The sequence below is a fragment of the Parasteatoda tepidariorum genome, chromosome X1, assembly GCF_043381705.1.
Source record: "Parasteatoda tepidariorum isolate YZ-2023 chromosome X1, CAS_Ptep_4.0, whole genome shotgun sequence".
NCBI lineage: Eukaryota > Metazoa > Arthropoda > Arachnida > Araneae > Theridiidae > Parasteatoda > Parasteatoda tepidariorum.
Genome location: NC_092214.1, coordinates 36,074,656 through 36,101,526, shown reverse-complemented (window position 1 = coordinate 36,101,526; position 26,871 = coordinate 36,074,656). Strand labels below are relative to the sequence as shown.

Below are 26,871 nucleotides of genomic sequence, written 5' to 3'. Positions count from 1 at the left end.
TAATTTACAAAAACAAAATTTCAAAAAACCATTGCAATGGATTTTACAAAAAATCTTCAGGAATTTGTCAATTGGTTCAGCTTTTAAAATAATCATATGATTTTTAAAATATTTCAAAGAACTGCAGTGGTTTTATGAATGAAATTATAATAATTTAAAATACATCAATAATTATTATAGGGAGGGTTATACTAGTGGGATGGCTAACTGGCTGATCCCCCAGGAAAGCAAAAAATCAATTTATTCAAGCAGATCATTAAAGTTGTTAAAATTTTAAAATCGGTACACATTGTTTTATTTGATTTTTTTAAAATTTCACATTGCTACCATATAATTTAAAATGTAACTGCGTTTTTTAATGTTACAAATTTATAAGTTTGCAATATTTTATACTTGTAATTGCAATTCATATAATTTCCTTCTTCAAAATTTACTGTGTTAAATAAATGAAAAATGCAACCAATAGGCTGTGGTTCATCCAGGGCAACTAAAACCTTATGCACAGCTCTGATTATAAGGAAAAAAAATCTAACCCGCTGTCACCATAAAAAAAGTTGTTTCATAATAACTTGAACTCAATAAATTTGAATAAGTATACACCAACAATTATAGTAGCCTTAAAAATGATCTTATTTTAAACCATTGCTTAAACATGGAGAGTTGTATGATATTGTTCTTTATATGTACAGTTTCCTAATTGAACAAGAAAAGGCAAATTAGTTTTGTTCGTTGAGGTTTATCTGAAAAAAAGAATTAACAGTTGAAGTGTTAAATATGATACAGAAACTTTTTTTTTAAACATAGTTCGAATGATTAGTTATTAACATGAAAAATACTTTAATATGTTAGTACCTCCATCAATAGCAGCAACAACTATCTCATGGTCAAGATTTTGTGATCCCACTGGTTTTAACAGAATAATTTCCCCACTATTCCTATCAACTTTGAAAGTTTTATTGTCACCTTCTACAAGCTCATAATGCACTTTACTATTTTCTCCAAGGTCTAAATCAATGGCATGAACCTATAAAAGTTACAAACAATTAATTATAGATTTATTTCTAAATTAAATGAACTTCTCTTTTGAGATATAACAAAACTAAAAAAAAAGAAGGAAAAAAAAGAGATAATTTAGTTAAAATGGTCGATATTAAGTTAATGCTCTGAACAGTGCCGTTCCTGGCGGGTATGCAGCGAATGCCCCGCACACAGGCGCCCAATTTAAGGGGCGCCAAATTCAACTATTCCTGTCAAAGACTCTCGCAATACCTCAGACTCACCCATAGATATTCTGAATTATATAACCAAGAAAAATTTGCAGTCTTTGTTTCCAAACCTGTGTATAGCATTAAGGATATTTTTGACGCTGCCGATTTCTGTTGCGTCTGGCGAAAGGAGTTTTTCAAAGCTAAAACTTGTAAAATCTTATTTGAGAACTTCGATGTGCCAGGAAAGGCTTTCAGATTTAACTGTTATTTCAATCGAAAATAAAATATGTGAAGTCATCGATCACAATGAAATGATCAATGAGCTTGCATCTGCAAAAGCAAGACATGTTATGTTCTAAAGCTACCTTGTTATTTGATAATTAGGTACTTAGGTATTAGACAGATCTTGCACATTTTCAAGTTAACGGATTTGTTGGCGTTGAGCGCCGTTTGAGAGTTTTAACTCAATTCACTCAGTTGAGTGAATTGAGTTATATTAGATTTTTTGTTAATTTCCGAATGGACGTGTTTTATTTATGACCTATATTGTACGTTAATAGTCTATTTTATTTGATGTAAAAAATAAATTTTTTGTCATATTTTTTCGTTGTTTTATTTTATTACGCCCATTTTCATAATCAAACACTTACACTAAAGTGACTTTAGTCTATAAGGAAACTATTAAGTTTAAACCTCAAACTAAAAATGATTATGAAAATTTGGCCTTATCATCAAAATTTAAGCATAGTATATAGGGGCGCACAAAATTACCCCACCCCAGGAACGGCGCTGGCTCTGAATCTTAGATGAAAAATCGTAAATACTTTATTAAATATAATTACGAGAATGAAATGAACAGCTAAAAAATTCTCTTTGAGAGCTTTTCTGGTTAGTTGATACAAATGTTTTAATAAACAAAAGCTATCAAATTGCAGGGTATTGTTTTTAAAATCTTGTAATATAAAACTTAATAAAACATGCGAAAAATAGCAACAAATAAATAATAATAGCAATAATTTTGTGCTATTTAAGTCATATAAAATAATAATTAAAAAAATCAGCTATAAAATAAATTTGATCAGCTTAAATGAATTTTATCATGAAAAATTATAATTTTTATTTTTTTATCTACTAATCACAAATGCAACATAGAATATGTGAAGGCTGTTCTACATTAATGTACTCAAAATGTTTGAAAAAAAAACTGGTTCACTAGTTTCATTCAAAGTATTTCAATACTCAAAACAAGCAAAAATAAATAAATTACCTTGCGAACAATATAACCCTTTTGAGCTTCCATTGGTACAACTGAATAATATGGCAAGTTCACAAAAATAGGAGGATTATCATTCACATCAGTGATGGTAACTTCAACTAAAATATGAGCTATTTGTACTGGGTTTGTTAATTCACTTTTTACTTCAACAACTAGAGTAAAAAAATTCTGTGTTTCACGATCAAATGGTATTCCTTTAGTTCTCACAACACCTGAAGTTGATCCTACTTCAAACATTTCAGAAGGATTCAATATTTTAAAACTCAAATGTTCATTGAGAGATGAACCTATAACTGTTATAACAGCAACTGTAACAACTTTTGCAGAATTCTCCTCAACTTTAGCAGTATATTTTGGTTTGCTGAAACGAAGTGAGCTTCTTCGAGATTCTTTTACTTTTATCGACACTTTAGAACTGGCTTCATATTCACTATCACTAGCTGAGACTACAAGTTGATATTCTTCATTCATATCTTCAGGACTTTTAACAACTATTTCTCCAGTATCCTCATCAATTGCAAATTTTTCCCCATAATTTCCTGAGACAATATTATACTTAATTGAGGTAGTTGCAACAGTATCAGGATCTGTTGCTTTCACAGTTATGACTACTACACCTTGATGAGTTGGTAAAAGAACAGTAGCTGCATAAGAAGGATGTTCAAATTGAGGAGGGCAGTCATTAATATCAGCTATATATATAGTCACTGTGGCAGGAATTATAGCACTAAGATGAGGTTTTCCCATGTCAGTTACTTGAACAGTAAAAGTAAAATTGGAAAATTTTTCATGATCTAAGACTTGAGATGTACTGATTGCACCTATAAAAATTATTGTAGGTTTATAACAAAAAACCAACAAAAAAAAGGTTAAAGCATAAAATATAGAATAACAAAGGAATTGTAAAACTGATGTAAGGGTTGTTGGGCAGCAATTTAAATTCCTTATATGAATTACAGGTATAATAGATTAAAATGAGGCATACATTTTTTAAAGAATAAAATTATAAAGCAAGCTATAATACAAGCTATAAATATAATACATCAAGAATAGATAAAAAAGTATATAAAGAAATCGCATATTTAAAATTCGATTTTTCAGGAACTAAAATTCGTTAAAATTTTGTATTTTCATGAAAAATTACGTACTTTAAAATGACAAAAAAAATTTTATACCTCACAACTCAAAATTTCTTTCACTATAATTAAAATAACATAATAATAAAGAATATTTACGAAAATTTATTTTTTGCATGGAATTATCTTTGGATAAATGAATTTTAAGTCAAAATTTGACAAAATCGATATAATAGTTCCTCAGGAATTGAGTATTTTACCTTATGTGTTCATTATATTTACTGTTGTTTATATTTTACCTTATAAAATTGCATTCATTAAAACGATGTAAAAATTTGTATAACTTACAATAAAATTTTTTTACTATTATTAAATAAAGTAATAAAAAATTATTTCTAGAATGGAATCTGTGCCAAATTTTTTCGATTAGCACAACAAATTCTTACGATAAAGAGAAATACGCAAAATGCAAAATTGTGTCCAAATTTTGGAATGATTTCCTGACCAAGCTATTGGGACCATATTAGCCAGATTGCAGCTACTCCCTATAATCTGGAGGTAAAAAATTATAATCCACCAAAAAAAAGTATGTTTATTCAGAGAAAGCATGTCTTTGTGTCTGATTTCGTAACTTAACCCACTGACGGTTCTGCACGTAAAATATCGTATTTTAACCACCAGTCTTCTCCGCACAGCAAAACCGGTTTTCCCACGTTATTAGATAGAAAAGTGGTGTATTGGGGAGAAACATTTTCCCAATTTTGCCCATTCGCTAAACCGCCAGGGGGTTAATAATCATCTGCACTAATTAATTAGCATGTTTGAGGTCACCCCTGGAACAATTATGATTGAGTCCTAGTATGTGAAAATCTGATCATTAGAAAACAAAAGTTATCAAAAGTCATTCAGGGAAATTCTTTTTTTTTGTGTACCATATTTTTATTTATAATTACTTCAAATTTATAATAGCTAATAATTATTTTCTACACCAAAATTTTGCATTTTTGACAAATGTAAAAAACTATGACAAAAAGGATTTTTTGATATGATAACAATGGTAAAAACTGGATAAAACAGTCAATTGTTAAAAATTTGCTAATCCTGGAATTCTATGAGAAATTTTTTTGATGAATACATTTTAAAACTTATTGTTAATGCAAGAACATAATTTACCATGTATGAAAAAATTTAATTATTTTTAAAGCTTGTCTACATTCAATATTGCAATTTCTTGAAAGATTATATCAACAAAATGAATGAAACTTATTTAGTGCTAGATTCTTTACAGATTGTACAATTATGTGATACTAACGTCATATTCACAACATAATTTTATAGAATGCTCCATTGAGTTAAATTATTTCATATGTGCTGCAAACATGTCAAGAACTTGTTAATTTAGAGAAAGATTGGATTTTTTGTTTTAAATAAGGATAATTAAAAATAATAGTAATAAATTTTACGCAAATAGGTCTTTAAAATGTTTAATGATAATTTTTATAAAAAATAACAGTGAGCTAGGATATTTAAATCGAAAGTAAATGGCTTACCTGTGCTGGAATCAATCCGAAAATATAAATTAGCAGATTTTTCCACAATTTTATAAAACAAAACTGCATTAAGCTCAGAATCTTTATCAGCAGCAGCCACTACTAATGGAAGATTAGATTGATCAAGCACGATGCTATCAGCATCTACAGCTTCACTGACAAATCCTACAACTTCAGTTTCAAGGAAATATGGGTGATTATCATTGCGATCTAAGACATGGATAAGAACCATAGTTTCAGCAGATGTTCCAACCATATTTGTAGAACGCACAGTTAAATTAAAAAACACATTTGTTTCATAATCTAAAGATTTTGTAGTAAGAATAACACCAGAGGTAGGATTGATTGTAAAACTGTCTTCTTCATTACCATCAATAATTTCATAATATACAGAAGAACGACAAGTAGCTGTAACTCCAACAACTTTAGTTTCACTTCTACCATTCTCAAACAGTTCAATAACATATTCAGATTTATCAAACTTGGGTGGTGCATTATCTGAAACAGTAATTATAATGTGAACATTTACACTTCCATTTAAAGGTGAATCTCCATGATCTATAGCTCTAACACTTAGAAAATACTCAGACATCGAATTTCTGTCCAGAGTGTGAGAAACTTGTATTATACCAAGAGTAGGATCAATATAGAAAGCTCCACCAACATTTCCTGGGAAAATGAACATTTTCATTAATTTGATAAACATTAAGTTATTAATTGTTATTCTTAACAACTATTTTTAGCTACAATGTAAACAAAACCAAAAAATTTATTTAATATTTTTTGACAGAAATTTATGACAAAGCTAATATAAGCCTTCTTGTAAAAAGAAAAAAAATGTTCCAGGAATTATAAAATTAAAGGGATAAGTTAACTTGAAATAATAAATAAAGAGAAAAATTCAAATACGGCCTAATTCATGGAATTTAAGCACAAAAATTCGATGAAGAATTACAAAGTAAAAAAAAATACTACATATGTTTTTTTTTGAAAAAAAAAAAGATATAAAAATCAATGGGAAAGGAAAATTTAAAAAAAAATTTTATTGATTAGTTTTAGTTACTGTTAGCTATATCTTGAAAATTTTTTTAACTTATTTAAGCCCAAGTATATATAATTAGGCATATACAGTCTTTTTTTTGATTTTCGTTACAGGGCCAAATTCGTTAAAAAAAGTTCTCTCCTTAACTGGTTATAAGACTCTTCAGAAAGATAGAATAACTTAATCAATATCCATCATACACAACTCTTACCCACTGGTAACTTCAAGATATACTTGTTTTAGAAATTATTAAACTTATTGTGTTAATAAGTGGTTAAGAATATTTAAGAAAAAAATATTTTCTTTGAGATTAATCAATTTTTTTTTAAAAATAAACACAGCACCATTTTCAATTTGTTTTTAATTATTCAGAGAAAAAAAACAAGTAAAATTAAGTTGATTTAAAATAATTAATATTTATAGATAATAATTAATGTTTACCTGATACAACTGAATAGCTTAGTTGAGCATTTTTTCCTTTGTCTCTATCAATAGCAATGACTTGTAAGACTGATGTACCAATAGCAGCTGTTTCAAATACTTGACCTTCAAACATGCTTGTTAAAAATTGCGGAGCATGATCATTATGATCAAATACATTTATTTCTAACCTTGTAAAACAGCGTTTTGAAGGAGTCCCACTATCCATAACAGCTACTGTAAGTATGTGACGTTGAGCAGTTTCATGGTCTAAAGGTTGAGCAACAGAAAGTATTCCAGTTCTTGAATCCAAACGAAATTTGGAGATACTGTAAGGACTAGCACTAGAAAAAGTAAAAATAAAAATATATATAAATTTAACAATTTACATAATATATTTATTTCATTTAAAAATATCAAGTTAATTTATTAATAAGCTTAATATACTTAAATAAAATAACGATTAAAAATGCTTTAAAAATCGGTTTAATTATAAATATTAAGGATAATTAAATAAGTATCTTTTAATCTTTTGATGATTCTGCATGTAAAAAGATACCTTTTTCATCTGGATTTTTCCATAAATTGAAAACGAATATACACCTGAAAGAAGAAATCACAAGAATACCTCCACATTTGCTTATTTGAAAAGCATACAGGAAGTTATTAATGCATAATAAACACAAACAATGTTTCTTTGGTGCATAAAGAATTTTAGTAACAATAATTGCTTTAAGCTTATTCTTTTCTAATATCAAGAACCAAATGGCCAACCAACTTCTAACTTCAAATAAAAAATATTAATTACCTATTGTGAATAGTGTAAAGCAAACGTTTGTCTTGATCTCTATCAAATGCTTCTAGTTTCAAAATTTCAGTATCCACTGGACTGTTTTCAGCAATTTGAACTTTGTAGGTATGTTCCAAGAATTCTGGCATATAGTTGTTAATACTCATAACTTTAATTGATAACTAAAAAAAAAAAAAATTTATTTATAAAAATATTTATAAGTAAAATTTTGAAACCAAAATAACCTTTTGTTATTGAAATAGTTTAATAGCATATAAGCACAACCAGGAAAGAATTAAAAATTTAAAAGTATATAGGTTTGTAATTAATTTTTGACTTACACAATTTAATAGCAATAATTTTTTCAAGTAGGGGAAACAAAAAGATATAGATTTAACTCTAATATTGTTTTCTTAAGAACTCTTATAAATAATTAACGTTTATTAATAAAAACTAGTTAAGTTGATTAGATTTAAGCAATGAAATAAATAGTACAATTTCTTAAGGACATGATTTATGTAAGTTTAAGGACATGATTTATGTAAGTTTAAGTACATAATTTATGTAAAAGTAACAAGAAGTTACTTTTTCTTGGTTTTCAAATCTATATAATTACAACTTAGTAGGATATTTAAACTGCTCTTGGCTGAATCATAAATAATTAATGAAGTGCATTGGTAAACATAATGCAAATGATACTTACAAAAGTAGATACTGAATAAATGCCATCTGTGACAGCAATGCTAAGATTATACATAGGATGAACTTCCCATTTTAATTTTCGAGCAAGTAAAACAGCTCCACCTTTTGACTGAATCATGAACATATCACCAACATTTCCACCTGTAATAAAAAAAAGGAACAATAAAAGAAAGGTTGATGTATCACTATATATAATTTTGCATCATTATTTTTAAAAAAAAGTTATTTTATAAAATTGGAAACATACACTATAAAAGACTTTTGATATCAAATAGTATTGAGTTAACATTTGGGTCAGACAAAACTTAGAGACAAATAGTTTTATTTGAAAAATATTGATTCCGAAAAATGGTAGACTACACATTTTTGAAAAGTATCAAGATAGGATTGTTATGGTCAAATTTAAATATATCATTCTGCATTTGACAAAATCATGATATAGCATATTCAGGTTTGAAGAGACATTTTAGGACTTTATGAACCTCTAAACAATCACAAATAAGCTTCTTAATAAGTTCTAACTTCATTTATATTTAGAAAAGACAAAAAAATATTGTTAGTGACTTTTATTTTTGTAAAATTTACAATGCAAAATTTTTAAAATTAATTCCATTTAATTCTTCATGTTGTTCTTTAATCTGCTATTTTCTGCTATTAAATAGTTGTCAACATATTCATACTAACTCTTTTACTTAGAAGATGGTGTAAAAATTTTATTTTTGTCCTAAGCAAAATTACACAAAATATGCATTAGAAATAAAATTGTATACTTGCAAAGAATAATCAAGAACACTTTATGATCTGGATTGAATGGTTGCAATATCAAAAATATGGTTAGTCAGAAGAGTGATCAAAATTTTGTTCTCCTTTATGTCAATTTTAGTTTTTGAATATTATGCTAGATTGAATGTTTATATGCTATATCGAATCGCAGCAAATGTTTTGGCTAATAAATTTATAAAATTTGTTTATTTAAAGATAATTTTATGTAATTCATATTTTGAATTTTAGTACTATTTAAAATTATGTGGACTAAATTGTTGAAAAAGTTTATATACACTACCGACCAAAAGTTTGTGAAAATTTTGAAATCTACAAAAAAATGGTCTAAATTCAAATGTTCATGGAACTGCGAAAAATCATTCAAATTGCATGAAAATTTGATATGCTCTAAAGTGAACCCTCTACATTTAGTTACATATGATCAAATTGCAATACTTCGTTTTTTACGAACTGAATCCAGCTTTTCATCATGGGTTGTTTCCATAGTGAAAAAAGTTGTGAAGTTTGAACACTTGCCAAACTAGCAAAAAAAAAAAATAGTTTTGGTACTTTCTGTTAATAGAAAATAGTTGTTTGAACCGTTCTATGTAAGCCTTCAAAATTTCAGATGGATTTGACTTTTTTTGACGAAGTTATAGAATTTTGAAAAACATGTGTACTTTTCTCGATTTTTGAGCATTCCACATATGCGGTCTTTTGGTCTATACATCTTCTAGCAAAGAACTTTTTAATTTTAATGTTTTCCATATTTTCAAATAATTAATATTGATTATAAAACAAATATTCTTATTCATTATTGTAATTATTGTTATTACAAAGAATTTATTATGAATATAATTAAAACAATATCTCATAGATGTCACATTTCATCGAAAATTTGTTTGTTCTTGCAAACGATGCTCTGATATTTGAATCGAAGTCAGTTATGGGACATTTTACAACAGGAATGGAACTCTATATCACTTGAAGTGATTAATGGTTTATTAGAACGAATGCTATGCATATGTAAGGCTATAATAAAAGCAAAAGGTGGATGGTTCGAGGAATCTAAGATTTAAATGTTAATTTATTTAATTACAAAATACGAATAAGAATATGTTAAATATTTGACCTGTTGTAAATAAAATAGTTTGGTAAAAATGCAAATTTTTTATACTATTGTTGCTATTTTTTTAGAATTATTTATGTAATTATTGTTATAACTTTTTATTTTAATTTAATGTAAAGTAAAAATATCACAACAAAACTAATACATATAAGCAATAAATATAAACAATAATAATTACAATAATGAATAAGAGTATTTGTTTTATAATAAATATTAATTATTTGAAAATATAGAAGACATTAAAATTGAAAAGTTCTTTGGTAGAAGATGTATAGACCGAAAGACTGCATATGTGAAATGCTCAAAAATAGAGAAAAGTACACATGTTTTCCAAAATTCTATAACTTCGTCAAAAAAAAATCGAATCAATCTGAAATTTTGAGGGCTTACATAGAACGGTTCAAACAACTATTTTCCATTCACAGAAAGTATAAAATTTTTTTTTTTTGCAAGTTTGGCAAGTGTTCAAACTTAAAAAATTTTTTCACCATAAAAGCAATCCGTGATGAAAAGCTGGATTCAGTTTGCAGAAAACAAAGTATTGCAATTTGATCACATGTAACTAACAGTAGAGGGTTCACTTTAGAACATATCAAATTTTCATGCAATTTGAATGATTTTTCGCAGTTCTATGAACATTTGAATTTAAACCTTTTCTTTGCAGATTTCAAAATTTTCGCAAACTTTTGACCGGTAGTGTACTTCACAATTCAAAAGTTTTTGATTTGCTTACAAACTTTTCAAGACATAACGAAATAGGCAAAAATTAAAATTAATGTTAAGGGACCTAAACTTTAAACCGCTTTCTAGCCTAAATAATTGAGATCAAATTTTCAAGATTGCAGGTAGCCCCATATTTTAAGAGTCAAGAATCCAAATCCACCAATGTTTGTTCAGAGAAAGTAAGATTTTGAGTCTGATTTTGTAACTAAAAATATAGTCTGCACTTATTAATTAGCATATTTAAGGCTTAAGAAAGGTTATAATAAGATCTAAAATTCAGGGTATTTACTTTCTTATTTTGTGCACTGTTCTAGAGCGGTAGAATCCTTATAAGATCTTGAACAATTTTTTAAAGCAATAGAAAATAAAAGTAATTAAACATTTCACTCATAAATTTTTTTTTTAACAAAACTTGGATTATTAATTGTTATTAACAAAATTTTATAAGACAAAATTTTGTTGTTATAAGATTTTGTTATATAAAATTTTGTTGTTTTGCTGTTATAAAATTTGTTATAAGACAAAATCTTATGATAGATGAATATATTTTCATTTTTCAATAAAGATTATCTAGAAGCAACTCATGTAATAATTTTTTTGTACAACCTAATTCTTGAATTTGGATTTAGCAAGCAACTGGATTTAACAAATAATTTGTGATATCCAAAGCTACTTCTTAAATATGGGTTCTATTATAAAAATAATAATAAATAATATGTACTCATTTTAAAATACTATGTTAAAGGAAAAAAAGCACATGTTGTAGTTTTTATTTAAGCAAATTTATTTTTTAACGATTCTTAGAAATTGTTAAAACAACACAGAATTTCATATTCAACTCTTAAATAATACAATATATAGAATGTTACTCTTATACTCTTAATCGTAATTTCATTCTTTTAATAAGTACTAAAGATAATTCCATTTCAAAGAATCTTATAAATAAACTTCTCATCAATAAATGTTTTCACATTACAATTTAAGTGCATAGCAAATAGAAGTACCTGATATAGAATACCACAAGCTATCTCCATCAGGATCATCGGCTTGAATCATGGCCACTAAGTTACCAACTTTTTCACTTTCTGATATTACAAGTGATTGAGATTCAAGTGGTTGAATAACAGGTGGGCTTTTACTGCTGACTGGAATTGAAATAACTTCTAATATGATTCTTGAATTTGAACTAAGGGAAGGTTTCCCACCATCTGATGCAGTAACCTTTAAAAAAAAATTTTTTTCTTCTGAATATTGATGTAATAATTTTAGCAATTAAAAATTAAAATCAATAAGTTTTCAAAAAATCCATAGCTAATTTGTGAACCTTTCTTGTGCCTCTTTTTGTATGGTACAACAGCACAAACAATTCAAAACAATACTTGTATTTTTCAAAAAATTTAAGTAATGTATCTCGATCCCAATAACCCATAAAATTCATCATAATCATTCAATTTTTTTAAGACTAAACTACATATTTTAAATATTTAATGGTATCAGTGATGGGATTTAAATCATTTTAGACCAAAGCAGAGCACTTAAATATTTTTTGGAAAAAATAATAATATTGAAACTGAATATGTAAAAAATACTCTTATAATTAAGAACCAAATTAATTATTTAAAAAAAACATCCAACATTTAATTATATTTGAGGTCCAATTTTCCAATATTATATAAATTGGAATTATTTTGTTTCTTAGAACTGGTATGCACAGATTTTGTTTGAATTCCTTAGCTGGATACAGTATATAAATGGTTACAATCTATTTAAATGCTCTTAAATATTTTAAAAAGAAATATAAAGTACCAGAAGCTCATATTGTTGACCTCCTTTTACAGGTCCCTGACTGTATATTACCCCAGTTTTCGGATGAATTCGGAATAAGTGGGCACTAGACCCTTCAGAGAGAACATAAGAAATGTCCCCATTTGGACCAGAATCTTCGTCTGATGCAAGAACCTGTAATAATCAAACTTGTAACAGATATATAGATGCCTGATAAAAATTTTAAAACTGTAATAAATAAATAAATATATGATCAAGTAAAAACTATGCCAACTCAATTATTCTAAAAAAAGTTTTTTTTTAAAAAGCAAATAACAATTTGAAATTTTTTTTATTGCTTCATTCAATAAAGAAATTTTAATACTTGACAAGGAGTCGGTCCTTGTTTGGCCATCTGAGGAATGTAACAACGCTGCAACCTTTGGAAGAAAGTAGGGCCATGATCATTAACATCAAGCACTTTAACAACAATACGTGTGGTTGAAACTAATGGAGGATCACCATTATCACTAACTGTAACCTGAAAGAAAAGATCAATCCATTAAATAAAAAGAAGAGATGTTTAGTCAGTCATTTCGATTAAACTTCTCACTAATTATCAAGAGTGCCAAGAAGGGCACTGGCGCTTTACCTGGGTAACAAAATTGTGAAAATATACATTAAATCTGAACATTAAAATTTTTTAAACTTAACCAATAAATATTTTTAATTTTATGATAGTTTGAACAGTTTCTTAGAAATATGAACTTTTTCTTAATCTTTTAATTAATAAATTCAATCAGTTGTTAAATTCAATTATTCTTACCAATTGACTTTCAATTTTGAAAAAAATTTAATATGATTAGTTATTATGTTTTCATAATGTAGTACACAGCATACAGTTTTAATAATTTTTGTAAAAATAACTCTTAGTGCCATTTACTCTTACTTCAAGTTTTAGTAATTTTCAGAGGTTAGAAAATTTTTAAAAATTAAAAACTGGGTGTTATGAGTTTAGTATACAATATATTATGTCCTTGACAATTACTTTTTAATTTTTAAAAATATTTCAAATTTCTAAAAGTTGCTAAAAAGTAGAGTAAGTGTGACATCAAGAGTTATTTTAATAAAAAATTATTAGAACTGCTTTATTTAGTTATTTTTTGGATTGAGAATAATGCAGCTGAAGTCTGACATGACATTAGTAATAAAGGTATCACTCTATAATAAAATATGAACAAGCTCTTTATAGTTCCTCTAAAAGTTTCTCCAATAAACTTTCTATTTTTGTGCCTTCTTTCCATTTTTTTTTGACTAGATAAAAGGTTTAGATACTTTCTGTGACTTTCAATGGTGACTAAAAGAAATTTTGTTTAGAATTCAACACAGTATTCTCTTATATTTCATGAAGCAGACTATATTCAGGTAAAACATACATAAATTGTCATTATAAAGAAGATATGAGTCTTATATGTAAAGCCTTAGAATTCAAAGCTTTTTCAGAAACAGGTAGATATAAGTGCTTTATTAATATTTTAAAACAATTTTACGAATTTTGAAAAATCTGATCAAAGTCAAAATACAGTTTTATAAAAAATACAGTTATGATCAGTTTTAAAGCCATAAAAAAAAATCAATGCTACATATATAATACGTCATAAATGTTTTTAAAAAAAATTGCAGTTGCAAAATGAATTTAGAAGTATTTAATGAAAGTAATAAAAAATGAAACAGAAAGGATAGATTCTTTACCTCTAATACATGTTCAGCTTGAGTCTCTCTATCAAGAAGATTTGAGGTTGTAGTAATTAAACCTGAAAAGAAAATAATAAATAAATAAACAAAAACTTGGGAGTACAAGTTAATCCATATTAGCACTAATCAAAATGTAACTCAAAATTCCAATTGAAGCTTGATAACATGCTAGTTTAATTCTATGAACACTTACTTTCAAAATAAAAAAAAATATAAATATCATGAGCTAATATTTAAAATCTTATTCGAAAAGGCAAAACAGCGTGTTACTTGGGCGAGAGAAACTCAGAGTTATTATGGTTAACTTACTTTTAATACTAGCTCTTGTATTGGACTGGTTTTAAATTTTTGTGAAATTGTATGAAAATGTTTAAAAGTAAACACTACGTAAAAAGATTAATGACGTATTTGCTTTTAATAAAGACAACACTAGATGGCACCACTACTATCAAAGCATTGTTAAAGTGGAAATTCAAGTGAAAAATGAGACAGGGGAAAACAAAAGAAATTGATGTGCATGATGGGATTTTGAAATTTTTTTTTTTTTGGTTTGAGTTAAACAATATAATATAATACATAATGTAGATGAAAACTAAATTAATTATTAACAATATTCAAAATTACGCTATGTATACGTTTTTTAAATACACTCTTATGAAGAGTAATATTTAAAAAAACATTCATTTGAATGCTTTTAAAATGGAAACAAATTTCTTGCCTTTTTTTTTCTTTTTTTTTCTTAAAAAATGTGCAACTACATAATTTTTTTAGCTATCTGAAGAAAACTTAAAAATGCTTCAATGGCCAGATTTTAAAGTTCTTGAGATAAAGAATGAAAAAAACCTTATGCTTTAAAAATTTACTTACAATTATATATATGCGGACATTTTTTTCCTTTTAAATTCTGCGTAATAAGAGGCAATTTTATTGAAATTTTCTTTAAAATCTTAAATTTTGTATTCTACTAAATTTTATTTTCGAATTTAATCATATATTTCTTATTTTTTAAGTAGTAATAACTGTTACTTAAATCAGCGGATTTATTTTCCAAAATAAAAAAAAAAAGCTAAGGTTAGGATTTTTTATAAATCAAAATTAAATGTGTAATCTGTAATTGTTATTTATATAATAAAACTCAAAAGTTTTTAAAAAAAGAAGAAAAAATTTAGTATAATTTTTTTAAAGTTAGGCTTAATTTCTTCATTGAATTTATACGGGAGTAATGTTTACAAATCATTGTTTTTTTTTTCCTTCGCGCAATTGAATCTTTGCCTTTCACGCTCGAGGGTGGGATTTGTTTCCTCTCAAAATAAATTAATAACATTTTTACTCAGAAGCATTAACATTTATTTAATTTTATTACTTTTTTTTCCTTCCAGTAAGTCTTCGGTAGTATAGTGGTCAGTATCCCCGCCTGTCACGCGGGAGACCGGGGTTCGATTCCCCGCCGGGGAGGAACGATTCTTTTAGTATTTTTTGTTTCTCTCTCAGTTAAATTTAAATTCTTTTATTGAATTCACACATGCAGTGGAAATGTTTACATATCTTTGTCATCGTTTTTTTTCTTCTTCCAAACCAGAATCTCCGCCTACCACACTCGATGCTCCCTCTTTTTCCCGCCCTGCCGGAGGAATGAGATATTTATTCGCAATTCGACATAACTTAAACACATTAAAGGGAACAGTAATTTTCACAGATTATTGTTATTATTATTATTTTTGTAGCAGCTGATTCCTTGGTTACATTTTGGTCAATACTGCTTGGCTTATCATGAGGTCTCAGGGGCCAATGCCTAGGCTATAAGGTATCCAAATTTCTGGAGGTCGTCTAAGAAATTAAAATATTTTTTTGTGTTTTTACTATATTAGAATTTTAAGTTAACCAAAATTAAAATAAATATCAGCTTAAATTAATTCAAATTTACTAATATATCACAATTTACTTATTTTATATATAATTTAAAAGCATTTTGTAAATAAACAAAATGTAAATTTCGCTTAAAGTTACAAACATTATGAATTTCAGTCTTTAAACGAAAATAAAATCAATAACTTTACAATCCTGAACATAATACAACTTAAATTTTTTTCTCCGCATAAACGACTAAAAAAATATAGACAAATAAAATTTCCTACGTAATTGACCTAATATTGAACTTCCGTTTTGATAAATCATAAATTCCAAAATAAGTTGATCCAATGTAATCATGGGTTTGATATCAAACGAAACAAATATACGTGACAATATGAATTTCTATCTACGAAAATAAAATCAATAACTTTTCAATACAGAACATAATACAACTTAAAATTTCTTTGGAATAAACAACCAGAAATGCATAGAAATGAAATATTCCACTTAATTGTTCTAATACCAAATTAATGTTTTGATAAATCATTGTTGTAAAATGTAGGCGAAGGTTAACTTAGAATACAAGATTCATAAACCGTTAATCTCCTTACTACAGCATAAGTACGTACTGACTGTAGTAGTTCATGCTTGGTGAAAAGGCCTTGGGGGGTTAAAATGATGAGAGTGATTAGTAAACATTGCTATTAGTCATCAGCTTGTTTAAATATGGGTTTAAAATGGAGATGATTATTTAGGAGTCAGAGCTGTAATAATTGAGCGGAAATCACTAAAGAGGCTTTAGTTATAAATCTTAAGTCATTTATAGCAATTTTAGACTTGCGTTTTAAATTAAATTATTTATTAGATATTTTTTGTTAAAAGTGTCCTTTAAGTTTGTTTAAAATGATGCTTATAATTAATTAATAATGATCTATTTAAACTAATAGTAAAAAAAAGGAACATCCTGAATAATTTTTGATGCAATGATTGGATTTTAACGAACTAACTAGCCGCTTTAATAGTTAAAAGGGCCTAAACTTAAACATGCTTATTACGAAATCAGAAGTTGCCGTAATCTGGAAAATAGGGTCCCAATAGATCAGGCAGGAGAGCAGTGGTATGTTTGGTCACCTTAATGTTAATTTCGCTTTTCAAGTTATTTGCTATATCTCGAGAAATTTTTGAACAAATTGAAATATTTTTACAAACGATTATAAAATTCATTTATCTAAAGATAAATGAATTTTAATCATGACCATGTAAAAAATAATTTGTAATAAATATTTATTATTTTTTTATCGATTTTGCGGCGACTGAACTTAATTTAATCGGAACTGCAAGAGTTACGATCAGTAACTGTCTCTTATATCTCAATTTTGACAGAAGAATCCCAACCGCCATTGTAGCATGATGCGCTGCTCATTTTATTACTCTTCTTTTACTTAACATTTAAAATGTAAAATAAATACTAAAACAATGTAAACTCAATCTATTCATCTCCAGAACACAACCAACCACCACAGTGGTGACCCGGACGTGATATGATCACGCCTATCTAGACAGTAACGCCCACTTCGATCTAATAACGCCTACTTCGATGGATGGTCCACATTGAACAGTTGATTTGCTACTAGTGACTACGACATTATCCACCTCCTCGCGCTGTTGCTGCTCAGTCTCGTTTCGATCATACACAACGTCAGCCTGCATACACTCGACTGCTAAAGGCAACACAGGAGCGACTACGACCGTAAAGTTAATACACCTCTCAAATTCAGCACTCAAAAACTCGGTGACCTTAATCCAGCTCTCCCGGTCATTCACAAGTACAGCAACTAGTGGAATCCGTTCATCGAATTCTATCCCTGATAAAATTCTAGTGGGGGAGTATTGTGGCGTAACTACCACTACAATTATTAAACATCAATTCACTGGTATATAAGACATGCTAACTTGATTCAATCACGAGGTGCTTTTTGATAGATGAAAGTTGACATTGTCGATAACAACCACCCCCCACAATTTCTTCGAATTAATGGGGAAAAAAAAATTGAATTATAAGGTAAAAAAATTTTTGCAATATTTTAAGGAATGTATTTTTAAGTGACAAAATACAAAACTTAAACGAAATCGATTGAATATTTTTTGACTTATCTAATTTGAAAAAAGTCGTAGATTTAAAATATTGATTTTTCGAGATCTATTCGACCAATTGATTAATTAAGGTCAGGCCTTTGAATTATTAAGACTGAGCCTTAGTTCACGAAAATCTGATCATTAAATATAAAGTTATTCAGGGTCATATATTTATATTCAGAGTGTTATGTTTTTATTTTGAGCACTATACATCAGTAGAATTATCATGGGCTGTAATAATTACACTAGTGTACATATTACTTTTTTTTACTCTGTAGTAGTAATATTTTTAATATCTTAGTAATAAATAAAAATATGATTTTATGCAACAACAATCTATTTCAATATCTGTGTCTGTAACCTATTGAAACGTTCCTAATTTTAAAATTTTATTTACAAAAACAACCTAAGTCCATCTTTAAGGAAATGAAAAGAAAAGAGCTTTCATTAACAGAAAGTTAATGAAAACATAAAAATACTTATTGCAATATTTTTTTCAAGAATTTTTCAAAAAAATAGTTGCCAATTTTTTAAAATATTAACTTTGGTTATTTTTTCGCTAAATCATAATTGTAATATTAATTTTAAGTATTTTTCAGAAATCTTCATATATGCAGTTTATTGACAATTCGACTCCAGGATAATTCGCCACCAATAGATAAACCATTAAATAAAAATTAGATCCACTGTAAATATTTCGAATTCTATAAAGTCGAGTGATAAAATCCGTCATTAGCAGTTATCTAGTATAAATAGATTAAATTTATCTATAAATAACGTGGGTGTCATATGCGGGTATGTCCCCCTAAATTATTGGAAATCTTCAGAAGTCTCCCTCAATATTTCAGACATATAAAGAAAATTTTTGTTAATTATTAGAGCTTTAAATTCCTTAAAGTTAAAAACAAGGAAGAGACAAAAAGAAAAAAAAAATTGCCGGTATTTAGTACATTTAAGATTTTTCTTTCTTTTTATGTATGAAATTTAGAGAACTATTGAGACAGTAATTTAATTTCTTCCCCTCAAAAATTGAGCCCTTGCGACGTCTATGATGAAAAGTGGATTAAATATAAACGTATATTAATACTTATTACTAATTGCATTCCTTAAAGCTTTGCTTATTCTAATTAATGCCAATATTTAAAGTTATGGAATGACGTATAAAAATCTCAAGCAAATGGAAAAATAATATAACACTGCATATAATGACTGAGATTTGTGAGAAAAATAATGTAACACTAAATAAAATAACTTAGATTTGTAAAAAAAAATTATATAACACTATACATGAAACTACTTAGATTTGTAAAAAGAAAATAATAATAATATAACACTACACAAAATAACTTAGATTTGTGAAAAAATAATATAACACTAATAAGAATAATTACAAATTTGAGAAAAAGTTTTGTTATACTCATGGGAAATTGACTCAACACTGAACCATAAAGTCTGTACTTCACAATATACGGTGCAAATTTGTAGCAACCTTAATAAGGTGTGAAATTGAACCATGCTTAATTATAGAGTCTTGTCATTAAGCTTAAGAAGTAATTAGGTTCTATTCTATCGTTCACCTTAGTATCATATTAAGGTGCAGCAAATATTGTGGTGCAGCGGGCTCCAAAATTTCTAACAATGAACTTAATAATTTGTGTAGCATTGTAAATATTATTATTACATTTATATTTTAATATTACTATTAATATTTTGGCACAAATAATAAATAAGAGCTTTAATACTTAGCTTCAATACAAATACCAAATACTTAGAACTTACTAATTATTACCAACCGGAACGAAATGCCATGGGGGCGACTTGTTTGAGGTGATATTCGAAGGGTAAATTAAATGTCGAATCCCAAATATATGCGGTCTCTGATGTTCGAGAAATTTACACAGATCGTAAAAGATAAGTAATTAAATTTGTGATTATAGTTTACACAATCAAGTAGGATCTAGAGGGATTTAAGGAGACAATCCGGTAGGGCACTAGAGACGCCCGATAGTTCCATCCTAGATTCGACATGGGCTTGAAAGTTTGAAGTAGTCTTCGGATTCTATGTAAATCTACTTTTAAACTAAACAAAATGTAATTTTGAGAAATCCATTTGGTCCAGTTATATAGAATATAAGTAAATATTTCATTTTGAGATAATTAAAACGTGTAGAGAAAGTAAATAATTAGTAATTATTAAACATTAATAATCATTTTTGCAGCGCCTACTCCAAATATTTAAATCATATAGGGACCGGATTAAAAATCTCCGATCCTTAAAAATTCATCCATGAATATATTGTTGTATAGAACACATGTACTAATTTCATTTAGAGATAATAATTTTTTCTAGAGATAATCAAAAAATAGTAGAGACAATAAATTTCAAAATGCTTTGAAATTCGACATGGGTTTGAAGTAGTCTTCGGATTCTATGTAAATCTACTTTTAAACTAAACAAAATGTAATTTTGAGAAATCCATTTGGTCCAGTTATACAGAATATAAGTACATATTTCATTTTGAGATAATTAAAACGTGTAGAGAAAGTAAATAATTAGTAATTATTAAACATTAATAATCATTTTGGCAGCACCTACACCAAATATTTAAATTAAATATCATATAGTGATCGGATTAAAAATCTCCGATTCTAAAATTCATCCATGAATATATATTGTTCTATAGAACACATTTACTAATTTCATTTAGAGATAATAATTTTTTTTAGAGAAAATCAAAAAATAGTAGAGACACAATAAATTTCAAAATGCTTTGAAATTCGACATGGGTTTGAAAGTTTGAAGTAGTCTTCGGATTCTATGTAAATCTACTTTTAAACTAAACAAAATTTAATTTTGAGAAATCCATTTGGTCCAGTTATATAGAATATAAGTAAATATTTCACTTTGAGATAATTAAAACGTGTAGAGAAAGTAAATAATTAGTAATTATTAAATATTAATAATCATTTTTGCAGCACCTAAACTAAATATTTAAATCATATAGGGATCAGATTAAAAATCTCTGATCCTAAAAAATTCATTCATGAATATATTGTTTGATAGAACACATGTACTAATTTCATTTAGAGATAATAATTTTTTTTAGAGATAATCAAAAAATAGTAGAGACAATAAATTTCAAAATGCTTTGAAATTTCTAGCATTGGGTACTAACACAAGGGTACTAACAGATAACTAACAAGAATGTTTTGTTTGGGCTTTGGTTTTGCATGTGAATGTATTTCATATGATGGTTAAGGAGAAATATATATACAAGTATTTTTTTCTTAATTTGGGTAAACCAACTTAAAAGAATACTCTTGTTTGTTATTCTAGTCAATACAGTTTGTAGACGAAACTCCCCTCCCCCTACGTTCATTGAGGTAAGGTCAAGGGTCGGGGTAGAGAAATCTTTCAGGGTAGAAACTCTTGTTCCGGATAATTTAAAAATAACAACGATTTCCATTTTTTGTTCGAGAAAAAAAATGTTTCTTCCAAAAGTTCTCTGTAATTATGAATCATTGAACTCATTAACGATGTTAATTGTCAAGGATGGAAAAAAAATGAGCTATTTATTAACATTTTGCGCAAAATATTTTAATAATTATCAATAAAAAAGATAAATGTAAGCCTAGACTTTTCTTCTTGTCAATCGAGCTATTTTTTTAAGGTTTTAATGAAGTTGTCAACCCAAAATTTAATGATTTAGTTGAGCAATAATGATGGTTTAAAAGTTATATCAATTAAAGCGGCTAGTCTGAGCTTTACGGTTAAATTGGAGTCTGTCTCTTGCGTGGTTATTTAAGAGTTTAGGGTTATTATATTTTATCCAAAATAATAGAGAGAGAAAAAAAACTGTCACTTTTAGTAATGTTTGTTTAAACAAAAATAAATTTTAAGAGAAAACAAAGAAGTTAATTTGCTTTTGATGATTTCTAGAAATAAATTAGGAATTTCTCAACTGTTTTACCTTCAGTTTTAAGACATAAAAATTTATTATCTGTTTTATATTTTAAAACGTATAAAAAAGTTAAATGAAAAAATAGTTTTATACACAGAGTATAAAAAAAACAATTCTGGTATACAATAAAAAAAATGGTATTTAAACATATTACTATTTAACCTATTAACCTATTAACTATTTAAAAAACCCCAAAATACAAGGTATTTAAGTCATTCATTTGGTAATTTTTCTATTCATATGGTAACAGTTTACCGGAAATTCTGATTTTCAAAATTAAAGCTCATATTACCGCATATTTAGTAAAAAATACAAAACTGAAAAGTAATTTAATCGAATAAAAAGTTCTTATGCTATGTTCTAAGGTATCACGATAAAACTACTAAATTATAATACATTTACCAAGTTTTTTTCATATAATAAAACCATATTTTCTTGTTAATTTTTCCAAAACCATTAACAAAGAGATTTGGTAAAAATTATCGAGCTTTTTGGTGTTCCCATAGAGCCAGAAACACGTTAAATTTAACCATACTCTTTTAGTTTTGAGCAAATTTTTTTCTCTCAGTGTAATGCTCAATTAAATTTTTAAGTAGTTAATTTAAAATAATTTAAATTTGTTGATTCAGAAAAAAATATAAAGCTTTACCCTCTTTAAATTATGCTCACTTTCAGGTAAATCAATTCGATATTAGCAAAATTTTACAAACTTTGGATTTTTTTTTAGGTTTCTGTAATCATTAGAACTGCATCATCCATATTTTGATTCACTCTGATAAAAATCGGCTCATGGTTGATCCATAATATCGAAGAAACTTCAAGAAATTTTATTAAAACTTTATTAGGATGTTAGCTTGATCCATATACTGGTATATATAGTACTTAACTCGCTGGGCAACAAACATGGTTCAGTACAAGACGTAATTGTTTGTAGTAAGTATGCATTATATTTCAATTCAATATACTGAGTCACGATTTTTTTTAGAATCTAATGCATTTGTAATTATCAGATATTTTTTATTTAATTTATTTTACACTCACAAAAAAATTGGCTCAATCTTAATATCTGTATTTTGAATCGCAATATAGTACAAATTCATTGCAGCCCTAATAAGGTGTTAAATTGAACGATGTTTTCTATAAAGCTAAGGTAAGTCGTGGTGGCTCAGGGGATAGAGCGCTTCCTTCCCAATGAGGTGACCCGGGTTCGATAGCTCGTCGATTCTAACTCCGCACCCGGCTCGCACCGACCACAGTGCTGACGTATCCTCAGTGGTAGACGTATCATGGATTACAGTCCCTTTGCCGTTAAGCTAACTGTGGGAGGTTTTCGTTTTTTCTCTCTCCATGTAACGCAAATGCGGATTAGCTCCATCAAGAAGTCCTCCACTAAGGCAAATTTCTAACCAAACTTGATCCAGTAGTTTCCTTGTCTTTTGGATTGGGTTCAAAATTACAAGGCTACGGAAAAGAACATTAGTAGTCGTAAACCCAAAAAATTGGGTCAGCTGTTCAACGACGGATATAGTATAAAAAATATAAAACTAAGATTGATTAATTTGCCCGATAATGTGGTTCAATTCGGCACCATATGATTAAATCAAATTTAAACAATTTTATTGTTAAACATATTTCAAAAGTTTTAAATGTGTACATGTCTTTAGAATCACCAAATTTAAACCAAGTTTATTTAATTCTGATTAGTTGTTTGGCCATCTTGAGTGATTTTAGTGCACTACGGTTGCAATGTCTGCAAAATTTTGAGATTTTAAAATCTTTTTTTTTCCTTGAAATTTTAGTCAATGAGTTTGTGTTTGAGTTTTAGAGTTAATTTTTGACAAACGCTTTTTAAATTTCAAAAGTCAAGTTTTCCAAATTTGAAAAATTTCTAGCTTTTAAGTGTATTTTAAAAGAGTGGAGGATTTCAGCCGAAAAAGTTTTGAAAATCAGCATACTTTTTGTTTATATTTACAGCTAATTTTTGACAAAAAATTTCTTAAATTTCGAAAGTCAAATTTCTAAATTCTCTAGTGTTAAGTAGCATTTTAAAGAATTGCTGGTTTAAAACAAAGAGCTTTGAAAATTGATTCAGTAGTTTTCATAAATACTAAACTGTTTTAAGTCATAGCTACTTCAACATAGTCTGAATAAAAACAGAAGTCTTCCCTTAAGATATAGAACTACGAATGAATGAATTAGTTATTAATTCCTGAATATTAAATGTTTAGAGATAATTTTGTTTTGTTTGATATTGTTTTAAAAACGAAGCAAAATTTCCCCTCAGATAAAAATGCTAATTATATGAATAAACATATGTACTGTTAAATTATAGTTACTTGAATTTTGTCAAAACAAAAACAGAAGTTTTCTCTTGAGATAGTGAAACATAATAAATTCAATTAATTAGTTATTAATTCCTGAATATTAAATGTTTAGAGAAAATTTTGTTTTATTTGATATTGTTTCAAAAACGAAGCAGAATTTCTCCGCAGATAAAAATTCTACTTATATGGATAAACATATTTACTGATATTTTGGAAGCAACAAAAGAAACCTTAATAGTATTTTAATTTTGTTTTCCTCACGTCTGGTTATAACATGTCTAGACAAGTTCATTAAATTCGTTGAAAATAATGTTTATTCATAAATTAAATTTTAGTACAATGCAACAAATTCCAATTGTTTGTATGAAATTGTTTGCTAGGTAGTTTTCGTATATTTAATTTATTTTATAGTTACAATTTATCTTTTTACAATTGTTGTCTTATTATGAATTACGTACAAAATATGAAGCATTTCATAAAAGGAAATTGCAAAGCATCGATGAAAGGATTTGTTTAGGAATGTTATTAGGCACCAAAAATCTACTGAATCACGGTTAGAGCTGTAATAAATGGGGAAAAAAATCCGGTTTATTGTCGAGAAATAAAATGGGATTTTTGGGAAGGAAATTCTGAAAATTATTGGTATTTTATTCCTAGGAGTTTAGATTGACATTCAAATCAATGCATTCGCTTTTATCAGCAGTACTAGAAGTCTTTCGCGAGAAGTATTTTGGTGAATAAGTTGATTTACTTTTAGTAGACTTTTTAACTTTTTGCTTAATCTTTGATAGTATATTTAGAAAAATAATTTATTGCTTTACGCAATTTTTTTAATATTTTGTGTAGGCAATTTAAAAAAATTAAAAAAACTTTTTTTTTACTTTTTAAATTTTTGTATAATCTTTAATAGTATATTTAGAAAAATAACATTCTGATTTATGTTACATTTTTTAATACCATGCGTAAGCGATTTTGTGTAAGCAATTCATAAAAATTTGAAAAACTTTTTTTTTTAAAGTTTTTAAATTTTTGCATAATCTTTGATAGTATATTTATAAAAATAACATTCTGCTTTATGTTACATTTTTTAATACCTTGCTTAAGCGATTTATAAAAATTTGAAAAACTTTTTTTAATAATCATAAGATGTATATTTAACTGTTATTTTTCGAAAAATGTTGAATTTCAAAATAATTATAGTCAATATTTTTTAAATAAATTTATAAAGTTAAAAATACTAACTTTAAGTATAGCAAGCTATTTTAAGTTAAGTGCTAAGAAAAAAAAATACATTGAAGGCCATTGAAATTATATCGAAGTACATGGAAGCTACTCAAAAGCTACCTTTTTATTATATCGCAGAGTTGCCACATAGTATATATAAATCTCTCAATTTACATTGGAAATAGGGCAGTTTTGTTTATAATATTCCCCAAAATTCTGGGTATAACTTAAAAAAATTACAGTGTTTTTTTCTCGTCTTTCAAAAGCTGCAGATATTTTTTGTATCACTAATCATGTTGCTCCTAGTTTTTAAAGTAGCTTATTTAGATAGAATTTTAAAATTTATAATTGCGTAGAAAATGATCAAATTTCTGCCTAAATTCTAAAAAGAAAATTCTTGGGTTCTTAGTGTCAATAAAATCAAACCTACTTTTGCAACAACTAAGAGTTTAACGATTTCGTGAACAATGACATGATGGTGTGCAATGTATTCAGCACCAGCTGCCTTTACTTTCCAGAAAAGTTGGTATCTATCTATCTGTGGGTCTCAAGATTTGAATTCCTCAAGATCCCAATCCAAATTTGTCAAGAAAGTAGACTTATTCAGAGAAAATACATTTTTTGTGTCTTATTTCGTAACTAAAATTATCATCCACACTAAATAATTAACATATCTAAGATATGCTCCTCAAACTATAAATATTCCTCTTTAGCGCATTCTCAGAAACGTTGAATCATAATATCGGTACCGATGCAACGCTACAAAGTACTGATGCAAAGTACCGATTCAATGTTGCAACTTCGCAACGTTGAATCATAATATCGGTACTTTGAACCGTGGTTTTCTGCTACCTGGGTAAAATTGAGCCATGTTTCCGTTGAAAGTGCACCATAGCACCGTCTTACGAAATTTAAGATGCACGATAAATATGGTTGGTTCAAACAAGCACCATATTATGGTTACAACAAATCTGAATGATATTGTCGAATGTGGGTGAAAAAGCTCCAAAATATTTAACAGTTTACTTAAAAATCGGATCACTAGAAGTTACAAAGTGTGTAATTTTTTTTTCATTTTGTGGAATGTACACACCTCGAAGAAATTTCTATGTTATTAATTTTAACACTAAATTGTCTGTCAGTTCAGAATCATTTTGCTTGTTCACATTGCAGCATT

At 27.3% G+C, this 26,871-nt stretch overlaps 1 protein-coding gene and 1 non-coding gene across 7 annotated transcripts in view; one reads left to right on the top strand and one right to left on the bottom strand.

Moving 5' to 3' along the window:
- LOC107448983 (FAT atypical cadherin kugelei) overlaps window positions 1–26,871 on the bottom strand; it is a 638,818-nt gene that overhangs the window by 51,093 nt on the left and 560,854 nt on the right. For all 6 annotated transcript variants that reach the window (XM_043040626.2, XM_043040631.2, XM_071187808.1 and 3 more), the window contains 10 exons: window positions 14,195–14,256; window positions 12,828–12,983; window positions 12,485–12,637; window positions 11,683–11,899; window positions 8,066–8,205; window positions 7,381–7,544; window positions 6,594–6,916; window positions 5,111–5,779; window positions 2,476–3,305; window positions 853–1,024 (listed from right to left, as the gene is read on the bottom strand). In XM_043040626.2, the coding sequence (XP_042896560.1) occupies window positions 853–1,024; window positions 2,476–3,305; window positions 5,111–5,779; window positions 6,594–6,916; window positions 7,381–7,544; window positions 8,066–8,205; window positions 11,683–11,899; window positions 12,485–12,637; window positions 12,828–12,983; window positions 14,195–14,256 (2,886 nt within the window). The remainder of the gene's footprint in view (window positions 1–852; window positions 1,025–2,475; window positions 3,306–5,110; window positions 5,780–6,593; window positions 6,917–7,380; window positions 7,545–8,065; window positions 8,206–11,682; window positions 11,900–12,484; window positions 12,638–12,827; window positions 12,984–14,194; window positions 14,257–26,871) is intronic.
- Window positions 15,581–15,652, top strand: TRNAD-GUC (transfer RNA aspartic acid (anticodon GUC)). Its single transcript has one exon. It is a non-coding gene; the product is annotated as a tRNA-Asp (tRNA).